The sequence below is a fragment of the Crocodylus porosus genome, unplaced genomic scaffold, assembly GCF_001723895.1.
Source record: "Crocodylus porosus isolate Cpor-Errol unplaced genomic scaffold, CroPor_comp1, whole genome shotgun sequence".
NCBI lineage: Eukaryota > Metazoa > Chordata > Crocodylia > Crocodylidae > Crocodylus > Crocodylus porosus.
The window spans coordinates 12,615,219-12,634,093 of NW_017728925.1; the positions used below are offsets into that span (position 1 = coordinate 12,615,219).

At 41.3% G+C, this 18,875-nt stretch overlaps 1 protein-coding gene across 1 annotated transcript; it reads right to left on the bottom strand.

Annotated features, from left to right (window-relative positions):
- Window positions 1–267: 267 nt before the first annotated feature.
- TTF1 (transcription termination factor 1) lies at window positions 268–16,525 on the bottom strand. The gene is made up of 11 exons (XM_019540835.1): window positions 16,435–16,525; window positions 14,477–15,414; window positions 13,528–13,769; window positions 12,170–12,355; window positions 11,189–11,267; window positions 10,106–10,236; window positions 7,603–7,828; window positions 6,283–6,372; window positions 4,572–4,637; window positions 2,274–2,359; window positions 268–1,579 (listed from the first exon to the last, which is right to left on the bottom strand). The coding sequence occupies exons 2-11, from the start codon at window positions 15,400–15,402 to the stop codon at window positions 1,401–1,403; spliced, it is 2,211 nt and encodes a 736-aa protein (XP_019396380.1). The 5' UTR covers window positions 15,403–15,414; window positions 16,435–16,525; the 3' UTR covers window positions 268–1,400.
- Window positions 16,526–18,875: the final 2,350 nt, after the last annotated feature.

An 18,875-nucleotide genomic window follows, 5' to 3' on the forward strand; every position in this document is an offset into this window, starting at 1 on the left:
ACCAAGGCTTTATTTACAAAAGCCATAACTTCTAGTTAGAGAGTGCGCCCATAAAATGCACTTCAAATACATATATCATGTGTCCAAGAGACTATTATTGCAGTCTCATAAAATTTGAAGAAATTAAAACTGCTTCTGGACTACTAGTTAAATGGTAATGCTTCATAATATATCAAAAGCTTATTATAAAACGTATCCTCTAGGAGCCAACATAGTTATATTTTTTCTGAAAATCTTGTTCAAATCAGTTTTTATACTTCAGTTTTCTGGCTATTTCTATAGCATCCAAAAAAAAAAAAAAAAAAAATCAACTGAGCTTATATAAAATTTACCATATAATGGATATACCTCAACCAGCCAGAACAAAGGCCAAATACGGACGTAAAGGGAAGGGACCATACAGTCACTACCAGTATTAACAACGTATATGAGCTATGCAGCAATTACTTCTCTGCAGTCTGGCCAACAGCAAACTGATGCTACTAATAACCAGCATATTTCAATCATGTAGAAAACATTTAACAAAGGGCCTAAAGAGTCCTAACTCAACTCTAAAATGCAATGATCATCTCCAGATAAGATTATTCTCTCTTAAAACAGGAGGTCCCTTCAAGTTACATAAGCTACTGACTGAAGGTTTGTTGTAACACATACGCAGAAAAGCAATTTTTTTTCTGCTTGCATAAACTTAGAACAAAAGGACTTAAACATTTTTTTTTAAAAAGACCTAAATTAAACTTTAAGGTGTTGATACCAAAGTCAAGCAAAGAGGCTTAACAGGTTTGTTACCAAATGGGCACATCTACACAGGACATTTACTGCACAGTTGACTAATTAATTGTGCAGTAATTACAAGTACTACCCTGCTGCAGAGTTTTTCATGTGCAGCCGCGCACATGTAGACGTTGCCCCAGCTGGCTAGAGCACAGGATGCTTCAGTGCAGAGCTTAGCCCCCTCATGCCTCAACCACAACACATGAAGCCCGGCTGGAGCAGCCCAGGACAGCAGGGGACCCAGGGGTCAGCCCGCCAGCCCAGGGCTGTTCCATCTGAACGCCACGTGCTGTACATGAATAAACTCTAGGGCAATAAGCTCTGGGGCACATTAATCACACCTGTAGATATACCCAATGTGTAGTAGACACAGCATTAAAAATGTGCTAGTGTTTCCCCCCCCCCCCAAAAAAAGAAAATATAACAAAGATGCTGCCTAAAATTAAAAAAAATAAAGTAAACTTCACACACTTCCACATAAAACAACAGAATTATGCAGAAGTGCCTTTGCTCTGACAGTTATTCCATAGTTATATATATATTAGCCCTTCATCTAATCCTGGATTCAAGAGGACCAAAGTTTGGCATTTTGGATATGGGGGAAAAGAGAGCACCTTTAATAACAATCAATTATTGCCACCAGGGTCATTATCCTCTTCCTTGCTGTCACCAAAGATATCACTGATTCGGAAAAGCTTTTTCTGTTGGCTGGAAGACAAATTTTCATATGAAAATCTGTCTTGCTGTTTTTCTAACTTTTTCTGAAGCAATGGAATTGTCTCGTCGTAAAGGTAATCGATGATTTCTTTAAAGAAAAAACAGAACATTCCGTTTATTTATAATTTTATCTTGGTCTTTTCATCAACAAGCTGTGTTTTTTCATTAAGCTTTACAAGACATTCTTGCAATACCATTCCTGCCCAGCCCAAGAAAACTAGCAGAGCCCAATGGGGTATATGAGCCACAGGCCAATAGAAGGCATGTTTGAAAACCCAATGGGACTTATAAGCCTCACATAGGAAAAGCCCAACTGAACCTCCAGGCATGGTCAGAACCAAGAGGAAGCCAAGCCCAGACCACATGTACGATTATTCTGAACACCTACTACGAGCAGCAAGTCAAGTAGGCAGAGTTTAATTTATGGGTGGAGATAAAAAGGGTACCATCATTCTCCTCTTGGCTATTCCCCAGTAACCATATCAGCATATGCACACACATGTACATATGGGTACCATGGGAAGAACTAATGAACTTCCAAAAAGCAGGGTGGTAAAAGTGGTAGGTTCGAGCATAATGCAGGCTGACTCTATGAAACGCACCCACTTTTGTGTATTTGTTTTTATTAACCCCAAAATATTAAACAAAAATAAAACTAATTTGATCATATACAGGAACAAGCTGACTCAGAGTACCACTGAAAGATTAACAGAGTCATAAGCTTTAAAAAAAAAAAAAAAAAAATTGAAAGAATGCATAATGCAACCAAGAGAGATACTCACCAGGAAAAGACTTTGAGTGCCAGAAGGGAACATATGTAGCCTTTAGCCTAGAAAATTTACCCTGAACATACGCTTCAGGGACATCTCTGAAAAAAGAAAGGTTTCAAATATGGGTAAAGACAGCCTATTATAAAGTTTTATTATTATAGCAGTGTCATTCCGATGGCACTTTTTGCTCCAATTAGCCAACCTCACACTGTCAGACATGAGTATTTAAAAATCTGCCTGGTCTTTAAAGGACCAAATACAAATAATTGGTCATGACAGTGGTTAATCTTATGCATGGGTACACCAAGGCAAAAACCATGGTATAAATGTGTATTACACACTTAGGAAGAAGAAAAAATAAGTGAAGCTGAAAGTGCAAAGAATTTGTCATTCCTATCTTCCTCTGTATGGGGAAATGCAAAGGATTACACGGACAGAACTGGGTCATTTTGTACACTGTACTCAGGCTCTTTTAAGACACGGCTTCAATATTACAGATCCTTTATGCAACAGCCATCCTACACAGGTAAAATAAGAATAACTCAAGTGTTACACACAGGATAAGTACAGGCATTTGGGAGGTTAAATTGGATTCATAACGGCTGCCCAATTAAACTTAGTTCGTCTGGGTGCTGACCTTACACTTACAGATGTGGTCTCAGTGACCGGCAATCAGTCTAAATCTATAACTGAACAGATGGTCCGTACACACAACCCAGTCTAAAATGGCAGAACCCAGTTTAAGATAACTCTGGATCTATACAGTATCAGACTCATTTGATTTACGTCAAACTGGTGCATGGAAGTTCTGTCCACTTCCCCTCTACAGCCTTGAGGCTGGGAAAATCCAACCACTGGCTCCAGCCCTGGGGCTCCTCCCCCTTTCCCCCATACTAGTCTATTTTTTGCCCTCCCTCCCCTCTCTGCCCTGCCAGCACTCTCAACCCCCATCTCACAAACTGCCTCAGGTGCAGGTGCTTTTAATCAGTCTCAGCCGCTGCTGCTGCCAAACAAATAAGTCCTGGGGGAGGGGGAGGGGCATGTAGGTTCACTGAGCGGGGGGACCCCACCCCACTCACAGGTTGAGCCTGTCCCCAGCCATGACTTTTGAGTTGCACCTTCTCCCTTTACTGCACCCACAAGTCATGCCTGTTCCCCCTACCCCTTGCGAGTCACGCCTGCATCCCCCAACCCCTACATTGCGCCTGCCTTCCCAGTCCTCAGTGGACCCCTGGTCCCCTCCAGTCTGCTGGACCCCAAATCCCCAGGCTACTCCCCCCTCCCCACCCCCAAAATCCTGATTTACCTAATATCAGGCAGACACTTCGAATTGATTTAACCTCCCCCTAATGCCCCAAATGTCTGTACTTAGCCATACAGAAAAGCAACTTGGCCACTATGTTCACAGTGGTAGGAAAGCTGTAAGATAAGGTAGAAAAAATAGTTTCCTGTCATTTTAAGTTTAAATACCTATTCCTAAAATGTTATGTCCTGTTACTGCATAGTGATCTGTAAGTGCACAGTCCTGTTGAATTCAGTGAAACTGTGTGGCTGTAGGAGTCCAAGCTTGTTTATATTTCTGAGAACTTAGGCTGGTTTTAGCCTAAAATAAAGGCCTTTTGATACAAGTAGCTTGACTTTTGTTCAGGAATGGGAGTTATGTAAGTAAAATGCAGATTTCGCTAAATTAGAATGAATTGAGAATACTAAAAAATTGGTCAAAAACAGAAAAACAGACGGTTTTGGGCAAACAGAAGCCCTTTAAAGCAAGGCAAACCATAAGAGAATTAACTATTAAGATATAGGGCTACTATAGAAATGCGTGATGTAAATAAGCATCCATAGGAAAATGCACGTGTTAAGAAGTGAAGTTATGTAAACAAGAAGGATATAAAATTGGGGAAGCGGGCTTTGAAGACCCTAGAAAACCTTGATCCTCAGACCAGAAGTTTATCCTGCGCAGAACTTAACGTAGGAATTGAGAACCACCCCTGCCATGGACAAAACTTTACAGAGTGATCAACCACTGACATCATGTTCATTATTTTTTAAGGTAGTAAACATATATGTTAATCTGATCATATTGCAGTAGAAGGTATCTATATTGCTTTATATTTGTATTAGCTCTAAAAGGACAATAAAATTAGCCTTTATGCTAAGCCTGATTTGTTTGCAGAGTTTCTTTACTTAGGAAAAGGTCCATACATTACAAAAAAATCCTTACTGTTAAATCCAAAAACATAACATTGGCTGACTTCTAAAGACTGCCTGTTTGTGGCCAAATTCAAATATCAAAACAAAAGCTTTTACCCAAAGATACTGCTGAGCTCTTCCCAGTTTATTTCATTAGCATCTTCCACCTTCATGTTATACAACCTAGGAATTGCAATGAAAAAGCAATTTATAGGCACAGCAGAGAGGGCAGTTTCATATCCTATTGGTCCATGATCCTCTTCCCCAACCAAGGCATATTCTACAAAGATAAACACTGCTGGTAACTCTGGGTGAAACTGTGCACACGTTAAATATATAAAATGATGTTAAAACATCTTCACAGTTGCCAAACTGAAACAAAAAGAAAGAGAAAAGGCAGAAAACTTAAAGGCAACGTTTTCTTTCTACCTGTGTGCTGAGAACAGCATTTTCAAATATTTCCAAATCAGCGATTTGGACATAGACACAGCTTTAAATGTTTTTTCTACATACCTTGAGGTACCAGGCACAGCTCGTGAATGCTGAGATGCTGGGGTGGATGGAGCATCCCACAGAAGCATGGCAGGGCCCCCACATGCTTGGCAGCGAACTTGGAAGTAGACTTGAAGTGCTTCTGGTCCACTTCTGGGTCTGCTGCTAAGCATGCTGGGGACCCCCCTGAGCTTCTCTGGGACGCTCTATCTGCCCCAGCACTGCAGCATTCAGAGCCCCTGCTACCTAGAGGTATGTAGGAAAAACAGTTAAAGCTGTGTCTATGTCCGAATCGTTGAATGTTTATGAACCTCTCCAAATTGATTTGGAGGGTTCTGATTCAATTCAGAGAGACCGAAGGGTATCTTGAATTGATTCATATTCAGAGTTTCAGCTCCCATATCAGGCCGAATCTCCACCAAATAGAATCAGCAGCCGAAGCTTTGCACAGCCCTAGTGCTCAACTTCATGGTCCGATGGTATCATAGGGCCAGTCTGCGAGCCTGAACCAGCACGGGGCTGGTGCGATCCAACCTGCGAACCTCCCCACAGATCCAGAAATGTGCTTGTGGAGCAGTGTGGTCTGTATTAATTGCTGTGGCTCTGGGAGCAATTAACACTGCTACTGCTCCCCCATCACCAAATTTTCAGACTTGTGGGAAGCCCCACCAGCGAAATGACACAGCACTGTGGGCTGGATTCAGCCCACAGGCCAGAGATTGAGCATCACTGAAATTGTTAACATCTCCATTTTGAATTGCTCCCATCTCTCTGGAAATTTCATTTGTTAAGCTGCTTACAAGTAAGAAGGACCTTTTCTCTAACTGCCAGATATATCCTGGTTCTCTTTCCATATCATACATCATCACCAGTAGAAGTTCTACTAACCAAATTGCATACACACATTTTCTATACTTTTCTCATTCCCCTGTAGCAACCCCACTGCAGGCAGTAGACTTACACAGATGTTAATAATTGGAACTTAAGTCATTGTGTTGACAATCCAAAGGAGAAAGGACCCACTGCTTGCTCAGTAGCACCTGTGTCAGCTGGGCAGGGCCAACCACAGCACAAAGAAATGGGGAACAAGCTTTCAGCTGATCAGACAACAAATCCCTCTGCCTGTAAAGAAGTGCTGCTTGTATCTAGGCCAGCCGCATTCAGGATCGTTTAACATGCCCAGTTTTTACAGAAAACTAGGAAGAGAACCTAATGCCATGGGAACTTCTGTGTCTGAAATGACACACTTCACTTTTACTGCATGTGCTCCCGAATGTCACCTGACAAATGCTCCACACACTGCAGTGAAAGCACACTGCATTATATTTATCCCTACCTTTCAATGAGATTGATTTTAGCTTGCAACCCTTTTGTCCCATGATATAGCGCCTCCCCATTGGACATCTTCTTCGTTAGAACTGAAAGCCTTGTAAGGGAGGGGAGAAAGACAATGAGAGAGAGAGAGAGAGATTTCCCCATCACTTTAACTTTCAGTTTAGGTAAAAAAAAAAAAACAAAAAAACATTCAATCTTGTTCAGTGATAAAAAGAGATGGTTATATATTTTGTTAATTGTTCTAGGCCTTCATAGGTCTATGGCTTCACTTTCTTATAACTTCCAATGCTTTTATCTTTCTTTTCTCATAATGCGGTTAACCTATTCTACATGAAGAGGTTACGCTGAAATCTAAGCAACTTAGTCTAATGCAGCTACCCAAACTAAGGAACTTGAATCTTGCAACCCGTGTCTGTTCAAGCCCATTCACTACAATGGAGTCTAAGAGCAAATGCTGGCTCTAAGTTTCCTGTTTGGTAGGACTCTTACCTATCTGCCAGCTTTCAGTTTCTTTTCCTTAAAAAGAGCAAGCAGGCAGTTTGCTATCTTAAGTTGTGCCCTTTCTTTAAAAAAATTTCATAAACGCAATACCACATGATGGAGACACTTAAGTACACATGTGATGTTACGAAAGAAAGTAGCTCCACTTTCAATTATTCACACACTTACAACTTTGCAGAACTAGCATTTAAGTTGTGTATAGACAGAGAAGCTTTAGTGTTGAAAAAGCAATGTGTACACCAACTAGCCTCAACACTGATGCAAATACAACAATTAAAAAAAATTATTATAATTAATTTTTGGACTGGTATCAATTTGCTTGTTTCCAAACCAGAGGCTTCTCTGCTCTCAACTCAGTAAGCTCCAATGAAAAAAAATTGACACAAGCATAATAAACTGTATATAAGTAAACATTATATATCATTTGTGATTTGTTTTGATTTTTCTTCTTTCTTTTCCTATAATAAAGTTATACTTAATATTGCACAGAGTTGTGCAAGTGTTGTGGCAAAGTATCCTGTGTGATTAAAGTAATGAGAGTCATATCTTTCAACAAGCATTACAAGATTTGGAATTAAGATCTGGCCTACCATTTCTTATTTCTCTAGACTAAGAATTTTGGTAATTTTTCAAATAACATTATATAACACTAAAAACTTGAAACATTTTTTCCCTATCCTACATCCTGTTGTTATTATTACCAGTTGTTTATTAAACAAATACATGTCCAGACACAACCAAATTAAAGAAAGCAAACACAGAGAAAACAAAAAGATAATCCCAGGCTTGTATAACTCCCAAGCCTTTTATACAAACTTACCACTTAGCTTTACATTGTCTCCAATGTCTAGTTCCTACTTTGGTCTGTATATCAACCCAAGGTAGGTTCCTGTAGAGGTTTTTACGCTCAACTGAAAGAGTTTCTTCTGAGTTTTCCAAGAAAAGAGAATCTGAGTCTTCCTTTATGGCCCGTTCCTGAATTATCTCCTCTACTGCTTTAATTAGCCTCTGGGTCTCCTCCTTTGTCCAGGGACCAGCATTAATTTCTATGTTGAATAAAAAAGCCAAACAATTTAGATAAAACCTCTCACTAAATGACCCAAAGAGCAAAATAATCAAGTGAGTGCGCTCAGTTTTGCAATATATTTACAACATCAGTCCCACATTCAATCTAGATGTTTTGCAATAACTTTTTTCCACGGCAGATTTGAGACAGGTCATCCAGACCAGTGGATAAAGGAGTGTAGTAGAAGCTAAGAACTCCATTCACAAACCTGCCACTAATTCCTCTGATAGTCAGGCAAGCTACATTGCCTGCTTGGCTCAAGCTTTCAAAAAATCTCCTAATATTAGGCAGCCTAAGTCAAACTTAGTCATGCACATAAGGGGCCTGCAGTCTGATTTTCAAAAGTACTGGCAAGCAGCAAACCCACTGAACTCAGTGGGCGCTGCTAGGGGCTCAGCATTTCTGAAAAAAAATTCAGGCCACTTACTTGTGTGCCTACATATGGATTTAGGAGCCTATCACTAGAATTTTTCTTTTTTTCGGTAAAATAGGCCCATGGATCAGTTTCTCTACCCAAAAACTTGTCTGCTTCAGAGGGCTGTTGTGAGAATTATTTATGGGTTCGTTCTACCACTTTATACTTTGAAAGTGCAACACGGGTGCTAATTAGGCAAACAAAAACACTATTATAAATTAATTCCACCTGCTGCTTCCAACAGCTGAAAAAATAAAAATGGATGTCTCAAAGAAAAGGGATGCTTTTTCCTCACCATGTTCTACTGGATTATAGTCTACCTTTTATTTTTACTACAGTTTGAAATAAAGGCAGCCTCTCTAGCATTCTGCATAAGGATTTGACAAGGTAAGTGAGGAAAGACTGGAATCCAAACAAGTCTACAACCTCTCATTTCATTTCTCCAGAAATGAAGCTTACTTGATATTTCTGAAATATCAAATTAAAAACATTTGGATAGCTGCTATTGTGTCAGCTGGGATATTTTCCCTACTCTTACGATGAAAGAACGTGGGGAAAGGACACACTAAATAAAGTTAACTTCTTAGTACCAGCTAATGCACTAATAGTGCTTCCCTGTGAACATTTTAACTGCTATCCCACATAAGCAAGGAGACTTTCTAGTATTCACACTGGAGGACGAAATAATTTCTTCTCATTTTTTAGAAACAAACCCTAAAAAATATAATATCAAGCTCGTTATGGCTAAAATGAACTGCAGCCAGCCCAACAGATTCACAGATGCTGGGGTCGGAAGAGACCTCAACAGATCATTGAGTCCAACCCCCTGTCTAGGCAGGAAAGAGTGCTGGGGTCAGATGACATCCCTTAACTAAAGTGCAGATTTACTAACACCTCTTCCTCTACATAGAAGTCAGATTTCCCACATCTTAGGGATATCATTATATATGATATTCTCTAAAAAAAGTTAGTTGACTACATTTTGTTAATCTTGGACAACAGTGATTAGATAAAGAGCCTTTGGGGAGCATTTTTTGGCTGTTTTATAAAAAAGAAAAAAACCCAAAACAAAATATGTAGCCTAGCACTCTATAATTCCTAAGGTGAGCAGCTGAGCAGCCTTAAAACCAGCTGGTTATTAAGTCAGCCACAATAAAATTTACTCTGACCTATTTCTCAATGGCCTGATTGTGAAGCACTACATGAAACTCTTGGGAGAAGACTGCCCAACAGCAAGAGAAATGGAAGGCATTCTACTTTATTTCTTGTCTGGCTTGCTGCCAGTGAACATTGTAGCTTTGAGGCTCTTACATACACTCAGACTGGGACAACCCACTTGGTTAAAATGAGACCTGAATCTCAAAAGGTCTTGGGAGTAATGCACCCTGGGCCAGGTTTTCACAGGTATCTAGGAATCTATTACAAGTGTTAAACTGCCTAAGCAAGTTGGGTAACACCAATTTTAACTGAAACTTAATATCTGATGTCCTAGCAGGATTTTCAGAACTGCCTAAGTTCTTTTCAAATCCTGGCTCTTACCTCAGTCAAGCGTTCTGACTGACATGTGTCAATCTATATGTTGATCTTTTCATCTAATGTTAAATCTTGTGTTGTTTCAATTCTGTACCTCTAATCAGAAATGTTTATCAACTATACACACAGATTCACTGCAGATAGCAACTTGGAAAAAACAGAAACCAGAGGAACCCAAAGCAAGAACCCTGTCCAGTACATGATATCCAAAGAACCTAAGAGTACTTGCTGGAACTGTAACTAAAATAATAAATTATTTTTAATTTCTGACATGCAGAGCTTGAATTTTTAGTTTTAATGATGACTTACGGGCCTTCATCTGTGAATACTTGAGAGCAACTGAGAGGTTGCTACGGTTCATCATCTCAGAAATCTTCTTCCAGTTGTTGCCATGCATAGCATGATATCTCTTTAATTGTTCTTTCTCATCCTCAGAATACCTAACGCAGCAAAGGTAAACAGAAGAATAAACAGGCTGAAAAAGCCCAGTTGTTTCAAAGAAACAAAGGTACAAAAATCCACAAAGTCCATCTTTCATTACTATTTCAAGTAATATTTATAAAATGGTCTTTTCTTTAACCCTTCAGCTGCATTAATGTTAGCCTGTTATGATGTTCATTTGTCAGTTTAGTATGTTCCATTATTGGCACCAACCTATTCTATCCATCTCCTATTTGTATGAATCAAGTAACAGGATTGAGAAGAAATATTTTGAAACTAGAAAAACTGAAATGCAAAATCAGAAAATTGTTCAGGAAATTTAGAAACAGAGGATGTGCTTTGAAGAAGTTACCTTTTGCTCATACAGTCATTATGAAACATGCAATTTCCTACTAGCATTTTCAGACTATACAGCCACACAAAAAAATTAATAAAAGTGTCTATGGAAGTTAGATTGCAGATGCTATCTTTTGTTTCTGAATACAACCCAAACTGACTGCAACTGCTAAAAGGGTTCTTCTAATGCAATGTATTAAACTCATGGAAAGATGCATGCTGCCTAAAATACAAGCCTCACCTTTGTTTCATGCTATCCCAGCTGCAATCACAGCAGAAACTCTGGAATCTAAGTTCAGAGCATGGCCTTCACTGTGAGTGTCCTACAAACCCGAAACACTCCCTCCTCCCCATTCTACCAGAACCCAGATTTGTTAACTTCCTATTGAACTGCAAGAGCTAACTTTCAGCTCACTATTTGAAGAGGGACTAGATTTCCTATCACATAAAGAACATACTGTAATTTGTAAATAATGCATGACTTAGAACTGTCATTTGCTCATTGCTCTCATACATGGAAAGGTTCTTTGTTGTGTATGTTACAAAAACTAAATCAAGATGTGGCTATCAAAGACCAACTCTCAGTGCACAGCAATGCCTAAAATACACTCTTACCGGCCTTTATAGTTGTTTGGGTCAAACATCTTCCTTGCCCGCACATATATCAGTCTCCAAGGTCGAGGAATTCTCTTAGCTACAAAGTAAAAAATTCTTTTTTTTTAAAATGCATTTTACCCAGTGAAAAAGCCATTGAAGAAAGAGACAGCACAATCAAGAAAAATTATCAATGACAGTTCTTGCATTGTTCAATGCTTAAAATCTGCTGTACTAAAAATACTGGAAGAGAAAAGGAGTATGGACCTATTTCAACAGATGCTTCTCAACAGTTTCAATCAAACAGTACAGTAAAGATGAATATAGAATGAGAAGCCATTTACAGAATGCACCAAGTGAATAGATCAAAAGTCATCTCAGAATGAACAAGTATCATAGTAGTTGGGTTCTGCACAAAAGAGAGGAGAGGCTAGATATTAAAATGGAAAAAAACCCTTTGTATACAAGTTCAATCTTCCAAAGTGTGAGGAAAAACAATAAAATTCTATCTGTAAACATTCTAATTGCCTCTTTCAGTTTAAGCTAACACGGCACACAGAACTTACCAGCTATTTACATACTCAAAGGATATGACTGAAATTTTCAAAATAGTTACAGATTTTAGACATACCTCCCACTAATGAGCACCAGAGAGCTTTGAAAATGTCTACCCATAAACTTATTTTCTAGCCAAAAGAAATGGCACAAATTGTGCTCTTGATCATATGTACTTCTGGCTTTGAAAACTCTAAAACGGGTGTGGTGAGGTGAAGCTGAATTTTAAATCGGCAAACCCTTCATAAGTGAACACAGAGACTCAGATCAGTGGCAAAGATATTTAACAAACTTCACATCATCTTAAAATTGCACTTTATTATTTATATCGGATTTACAGTTGAAAACTAAATCCTTTTTAAACAACCCATGGTTTTATATGACATGCAACAATGCCACCATTAGAGAGCAAGATCCATCTTTTAAAAGCAATTGTATAATACTCACCAATTTTCTCACAAAATCCATATTTTACTTTCAATCTAGTGATGCTTTGTTTCTCTTCTGGGAACCTATAAGTAAATAATAGTTTCTCCGCACTTTCTAGTCCTGTAAGTGATAAAAAGTCTTCCACATTTTTCTGTATCTGATTATTTTCCTTCTTAGAAAACCTGCCAAACTTGACAGCAACACCTAGAACATACAAAACATTTGGTTTAGAAAAACAGAACTCTAGTTACAACTTGCCTGCATTTCATGGTGAAAATGCAGGTTTACAAAATACGTCAAACAGGCAATGAAAAGTCAATGCTCTGAAGAGACAACATATCAACTCGCAGAGAGAAGAGCAGTTTGGAGATGGAATATTCATATGTAGCATCTTGAGTGTAACCTGGATGCCAGGACACTGGCCTGTAAGGCTGGAATAAAAGGAAAATAGAACTAAGAAATAAGCAAGTAATAGAACTAGGGCTGTCAAATGATTTAAAAATTCGATCATGGTTAGTTGTGCGATTCAAATTAGGGATTTTAATGCATCTGGGGGTCCATGCAGCAGCAAAAGCCCTCCTGCACGCTTGGATGAGCCTCCAGCAGCTCAGTCCCATGACCTGCCCAGCCCTGGGGCCCCATTCATCCCAGCCTCTGCCCCACTCCCTCCCTCACCATGGGGGACTCTATCTGCACCCCCACCCCGCCTTTTTCCTCCCCCATGCCCTTTCCCCTTCACAGACTTGTCTGCTGGGCACTTTTTACACACCGCTGGGCTATGTTCCTGGGCATCTGCAGGCTGCAGCTGCATGTCTGTGTGTGCCCACCCCACTTCAGCCACCTAGAGCCCCCACCCAGGCTGCCCTACAGTCCTCTGTGTTATCACCTCTGCCCTGCAGGGCGGCCCAGAGGCCACTGTAACAGTGGTGAAGCGGAGACTGGGCATAGGCTCCAAAACCATGTGCACAATTAATGCCTTAAAAAAATTAACACAAATGATTGTGTTAATCACTTGCATTAACCACAATTAATTGATAGCCCTAAATAGAACCATTTGTGCTTAGAATGCAACCCTCATTTTTAATAGAATACAGCACAGAGAAATAATCTAATCAGAGGAGAAATATTTCATATCATGAAGGAATGCTCTTATCCAAGTTGATAACACAAATGTTTTCCTCTCTGCTAGAGATTTTAAACCTGTTGCCATTCCACTGGAATTAGATGTGCTGCATGAGTCTCCTATATTTCAATTTCTAGAAATCAGATATTCTGGGTATAAAATGCACCATATAAAATCAAATCCTTCATCAAACTACTTTCAGATGTCACCTGCCTCCTGGCTCCGTCAGTATAGCACTCTCTTGGGAGCTCACCTTCGTTCTTAAATTTTTTAAACCTGTTCAGGTCTCTTCCAGCCATCTTCAGAATAGATTCATCTGACATTTTCCTCACGTGAGGAATAAACTCCTCCAGTTCCTGTTTTGCAGCCTCCAAATCCAGTGGCATAGATTCCAGGAACTCTTCATCTTTCAACATGCACATTTCAGAGTCTGCATATTCAGTAAGGGAAACATTCTGGTCTTCCTCATTTTCAAATGCCACTGACACTGGTAATCTGATAACAAGAATAATTAGAGTTTACTACTGAAGATTTATTAATTCTGAGAGTAAAATCACTTTTTCAAGGAAAAGATATGGGAATTGTGCTGCCCACTTCACCCTACTCTATTTCTAGTCTTACAATATGGCTGCAATTCCAAAGAATTTTGATAATGACAAAGCAGCAGCCAACCTTTACTGCTAGCTTTGTTGAAGTGGTCTACCACTCTGAAAGGTTGCCAACCCCTGCTTTAATTTACTATTCTTTTAATAATCTAAATAATACCTCGGTGCAATTACATATAGCCCTACAATTAGAAGACTCCTCTTAAGACCTCCAGACTTTTTAGGCAGACTCCTGTACCTGCCTTTAACTCCACTGAAGTCACTAGAGTCTTCCCCCACAGAGTTCATTGTAGGTATAGGGCATAATGTTTGAAGCTATTTCTCTCCTCGACTTGCAAGCTTAACCAAATAAAATCATTTTTCATATACTTCCATGCAGGGAATGTAGTTCTTTGAGTCTTAAGGACGGCCTGGAATCAGGACACAGGAATTCAAGGCAGTGACAGTCAGCAATGCTGCAGGTCTCATGTAACCACTGTTTTTTTTAATCCAGGTTTTTAAGACATACGCACTAAGGAGAGAAAAATGTACTAGGGCTCAGATGACAATGTGATGAAAGCACTAAGAAAACTGAAATAGAGGGAATCCAAGCCTTACTTTTTCTCAGGTTCTGACGGTACTTGTTGCAAGCTCGATCTTCGTCTCTTTTTAATCTTTCTAACTGGCACCAAGACTTCTTCAGAAGAGCCATTATCAACTCCTGAAGTAACCGTAGGAATAGCAGTGGGTATATCCATAGGACCTTTCTTCAATCCAAAAAAAATTTCTGTAGCTTCTGAGTTTGCCTGATTGGAAGACTCTCCACCTCTATAACCCTTTCTGGACACTGCTGTACGTGACCTCAACTTTGCCATCTTATCTTTTACCTCTTGCAATGAGGCAGAATTTTGTTTTGCACACAACAGAAGTAATGATGCCAAGTTTTCATCTGTGGCTTCTTGTGTACAACTGAGACTGGTCTGTCCCCTCTTTTTTTTTTTTTTTTGCCTTTTGGAAGCATATTCATCAAAAGCACACACTTCCTTTACCTCATCCTGTTTCTCTGACAAACTCTTTTTTCTTTTTTTTGTCTTAGTAGGTACAATTACACAATCGACATTCCCTAAAGGGTCCAGGCTGCTAGCATTATCTTCGTCTTCTGAGATATATAATACACTGTTTTCCTCATGCAGGCTACTGCTCTTTTTGTTCTTCTGTTTCTTTTGCTTCTTTTTCTCTTGGGAAGCATCTATTACAGTCTTGTTATTAATTTCATCCTCCCACAAAATAAGTGAATCATCTAGACTCGTGGCAAGATTCTCTTTCCTGTTTTTCTTTTTCTTCTTTTTATGCAACTCACTGTTCTGTGAACATTGATCTTCAGAAAGCACAGGAGGAGGAGAGCAGGCTTCCATGCTCAACGCACATTTGTCTCTGTCACTCGCAAAGCTCTCAGTGTGCTCTCCATTTCTCTTTTTCTTCTTCCTTCTCTTCTTCACAGAGTGACAGTTCTGTAGAAAATGTGTGTTGGCTTCTTCAGTCATAGCTACCAGCTCCTTTAATGAAAAGAAGATAAACCTTACTGAAGTGCTATCATTACATAAGCAAACTTCATGAAAAACCACCAACACACTTCAAGATACATTCTGGTTATATCTTCCTAGTAATATAGTTCATATAAGGCTAAAGAACAAAGGATATTAAAAGTTATCTATGGCACTGGCTTAAAAGTGACATGACTGTATCTAGAGAATCAACATGAAAGTGACTTGATTTCATTTTTGAAACATGACACCTCCTTGGCTCAACAAAACTGCTTTGCTGCTGGGGCTCCAGCACCCTCCAACTTGGCTGCCAAGCACCTGGGCAAGAGCAGCAGCTCTGGAGCTCCAAGAGCACCATGGGACGAAGCTCAGTACCGCGGCTTGTTCCTGCAGCAGCAGCCAAGCGCCTGCGATGCCAGGCCTCTCTCTGCAGGTCCCAGACTGGACACAGCATGAGAGGTCCGTAGGACCAATCCAGCCCCCGGGGCCAGCCTCACACCGCTCTTCTAGCTTGCAGACCAGTCCTGCTCCCCTCATCCAGCCCTCGGGGCCAGCTGAGCCCGACACCCCTGCTTCAGGTACAGAAAAGCAAGAGGAGGTGCAGAGAAGGGCAACAGGAATGATTCACATGGAGGGGCTGCCATAGAAAGAGAGGCTAAGGCCTGTTCAATTTAGAAAAATAGACACTTGAGGGAGGGGGTTTACCAAGTACATGCCAAAAAGAAACCTGACAGGGATCTATCGCCGGATCTTGCTTGTGATACAATGAGGAGTCCCTAGGTTCAAACCGACCACAGGAAGTGCCTTTCACCCAAGGGATCATTTAAGCCTGGGAGCTTCCTGCACCTGAAACGCTGGAGGCTGCAAGGGGGGGGTAAAGACCCTGTCGTGCCCAGCTCCCCCTCCCCTCTCAGCCAGGCCAGGGCCGCTCCTATGGAACCCTCCCGGGCCCGGCGGAGACGCAGGGGTTCACACGCCCGCTCCCCTCCCCGGCCCCCAGCACCTGGGCAGGTGCCGCCACCGCACGCGCACCCACTTGCAACAGCTTCCGGAAACCTGTCCGCCGCCTCCCCTTCCCCCCGGGCCAGGCACGTCCCCGCCGGGTTCCGACTCTCTTTGTCACCGGAAGTGCCCCCGCCCGGGCCGACAGGGGACAGAACTGTGCGTCAGTTGGGCCACCGCCTCTCCCGAGTGCGCCCCCTACAGGGCGGAGGGGGAGCCGCACCGTGCGGAGCTGGAGCAGGGACAGCCGGGCCGGGAAGGGCCAGGGCTGCGGGAGAGAGGGTTTGGGGTGCTGGCAGCATGTGCACAGCTCCAGGCCCACGTACGTGTGTGTGTGTATACTGTCTATATTTGTGTGTGTATATATATGTGTATTTGTGCGTGCGTGTGTGTATGTGTATCCATGTATATGTATGTGTGTGTATATATTGTATGTATGTGTGTATATATACACATAGTATGTATGTGTATGTGTGTGTGTATATATATATAGTGTGTGTGTGTGTATACATACATACATACCTATATGGACTGTGTGTGTACACATACGTATGCACGTGTATACATATATGTACATGCATATATTTACCCTAGAGGTCTTCAAGAGAAGACTGGACGGTCTCCTGGTGGGGTCACCTGACCCCAGATGTCTTTTCTGCTCATCAGGGGGCTGGACCCAAGGATCCTTCAGGGTCCCTTCCAGCCCTATGATTCTATGACTGGTATGGGGCAGCCCTTTTGTTAAAAATAGAGAAACTATTAGAAATTAAACTCCATAAGAGGGATCTCTTAATAGCTGTTGCCTGCTCCAGATACATGATGCTCCCTTTACTAATGCTGCTCCTGGAAAGGGCAGCAGCAAGTTAGAGTCAATGAAAATTAGCACTGAAAGGGACCTCAGGAGGTCACATCTAGTCCAAACCCCTGCTCAAACCAAGACCAGTCCCAACTAGATCATCCCAGCCAGGGATTTGTTGAGCTGGGCCTTAAAAACCTCCAAGGATGGAGACTCCACCACCTCCCTCGGTAACCTGTTCCAGTGCTTCACCACCTTCCTAGTGAGAAAGTTTTTCTTTGCATCCAACCTAAACCTCCCTTGCTGTAACTTGAGCCCATTGCTCCTTGTCCTGCCATCTGCCAGCTCCATCCTCTTTCGAACCCCACTTCAGGGAGTTGAAGGCTGCTATTCAATCCGGCCTCAGTCTTCTCTTCTGCAAACTAAATAAGACCAGTTCTCTCAGCTGTTTTCCTGCTTATGTGCCACAGCCCCCTAAAGGTTTTCATTGCCCTCTGCTGGACTATCTCCAATTTGTCTGCATCCTTTCTCTAGTGGTGGGGGCCCCAAACTGAACACACTACTCCAGCTCAGGCCTCATCAGTGCAGAATAGAGGGGAATAATTACTTCCCTCGATCTGTTGGCAACACTCGTACCACTGCAGCCAGAAGTTGTCTTCCCCCACCCTACTCCAATCCCTGACTTTAAAGGAGAACATCCTTGTTTCCATTCTAGAATAAAATAGTGGCATGTTCAATGTGCAAGTTCATTGCAATTGTTCTGGGGGGTTTTTTCCCCCCAAAGTATTTGGTTTTCTGCAATAAATGAATCAATCAGCATTATTGTTTTAGCATAATTCCTGGAGTGCTGTGCTTGTTTTGAAAACGTTTGAATTTCTGTAACATCTCAGTTTGGATTTTTTTCCTTTCTCCACAACATTGAAGACATAGATAATGGATATAATCACTCTACCTGTTACTGAAGCAATGTGTAACTCTCTCAGCTGCAATCCTTCTAAAGTCCCAATCCAGAAAAGTTCTTATGCACACGATTAAATGTTTTTGCTGATGTTTTTTGCAAAAGGCTTCACTCACTGACAATATTGGCTTTTAATTCAATGGATTTTATATCAAGCACCATGTGTTTTGCAGGGATAGGACTTAACAGCACAAACCAGCATGTCCTCAAGGAACCATGAGTTGTTTTGCTCAAAGATAATTGTTTGATATATCCTGTGTTCCTCTCACATGCATACCTGCTAAGCGTACATGCCGCTCCCAAATCAATGCCTGTTATTTATGTTGTAACAAACAGGGGTTATGTGTCCCTTAAGTGCATAAACTCTGTAGCTCATAGCATCTAGCAACCTCACTGTTTACATTGTAATTTAATTGTGCTCTTGCTAACTGCATGGTAACTGTAACTAAACACATAGGAACATAAGAATTGTTGGCTCAGACCCTAGGACCATCCATCTTGCCCAGTCTCGTCTCACACTGTCAGCTCCTCCTCCACAACTTCCTGCTCAGGTCCTGGCTGCACTTCTCCCCACACCTTTTTTGTTATGCACTCCCCATCTGTGGCCCCACCAAGGCCCAGGGCCTCCTGGTCAACCTTCTCCTGGCTCTGGCTAAGCTGGCCATCTACAAGACCAGGAAGGAGGCTCTGGCTGGGAAGAACCCGGGCAAGTGTGGG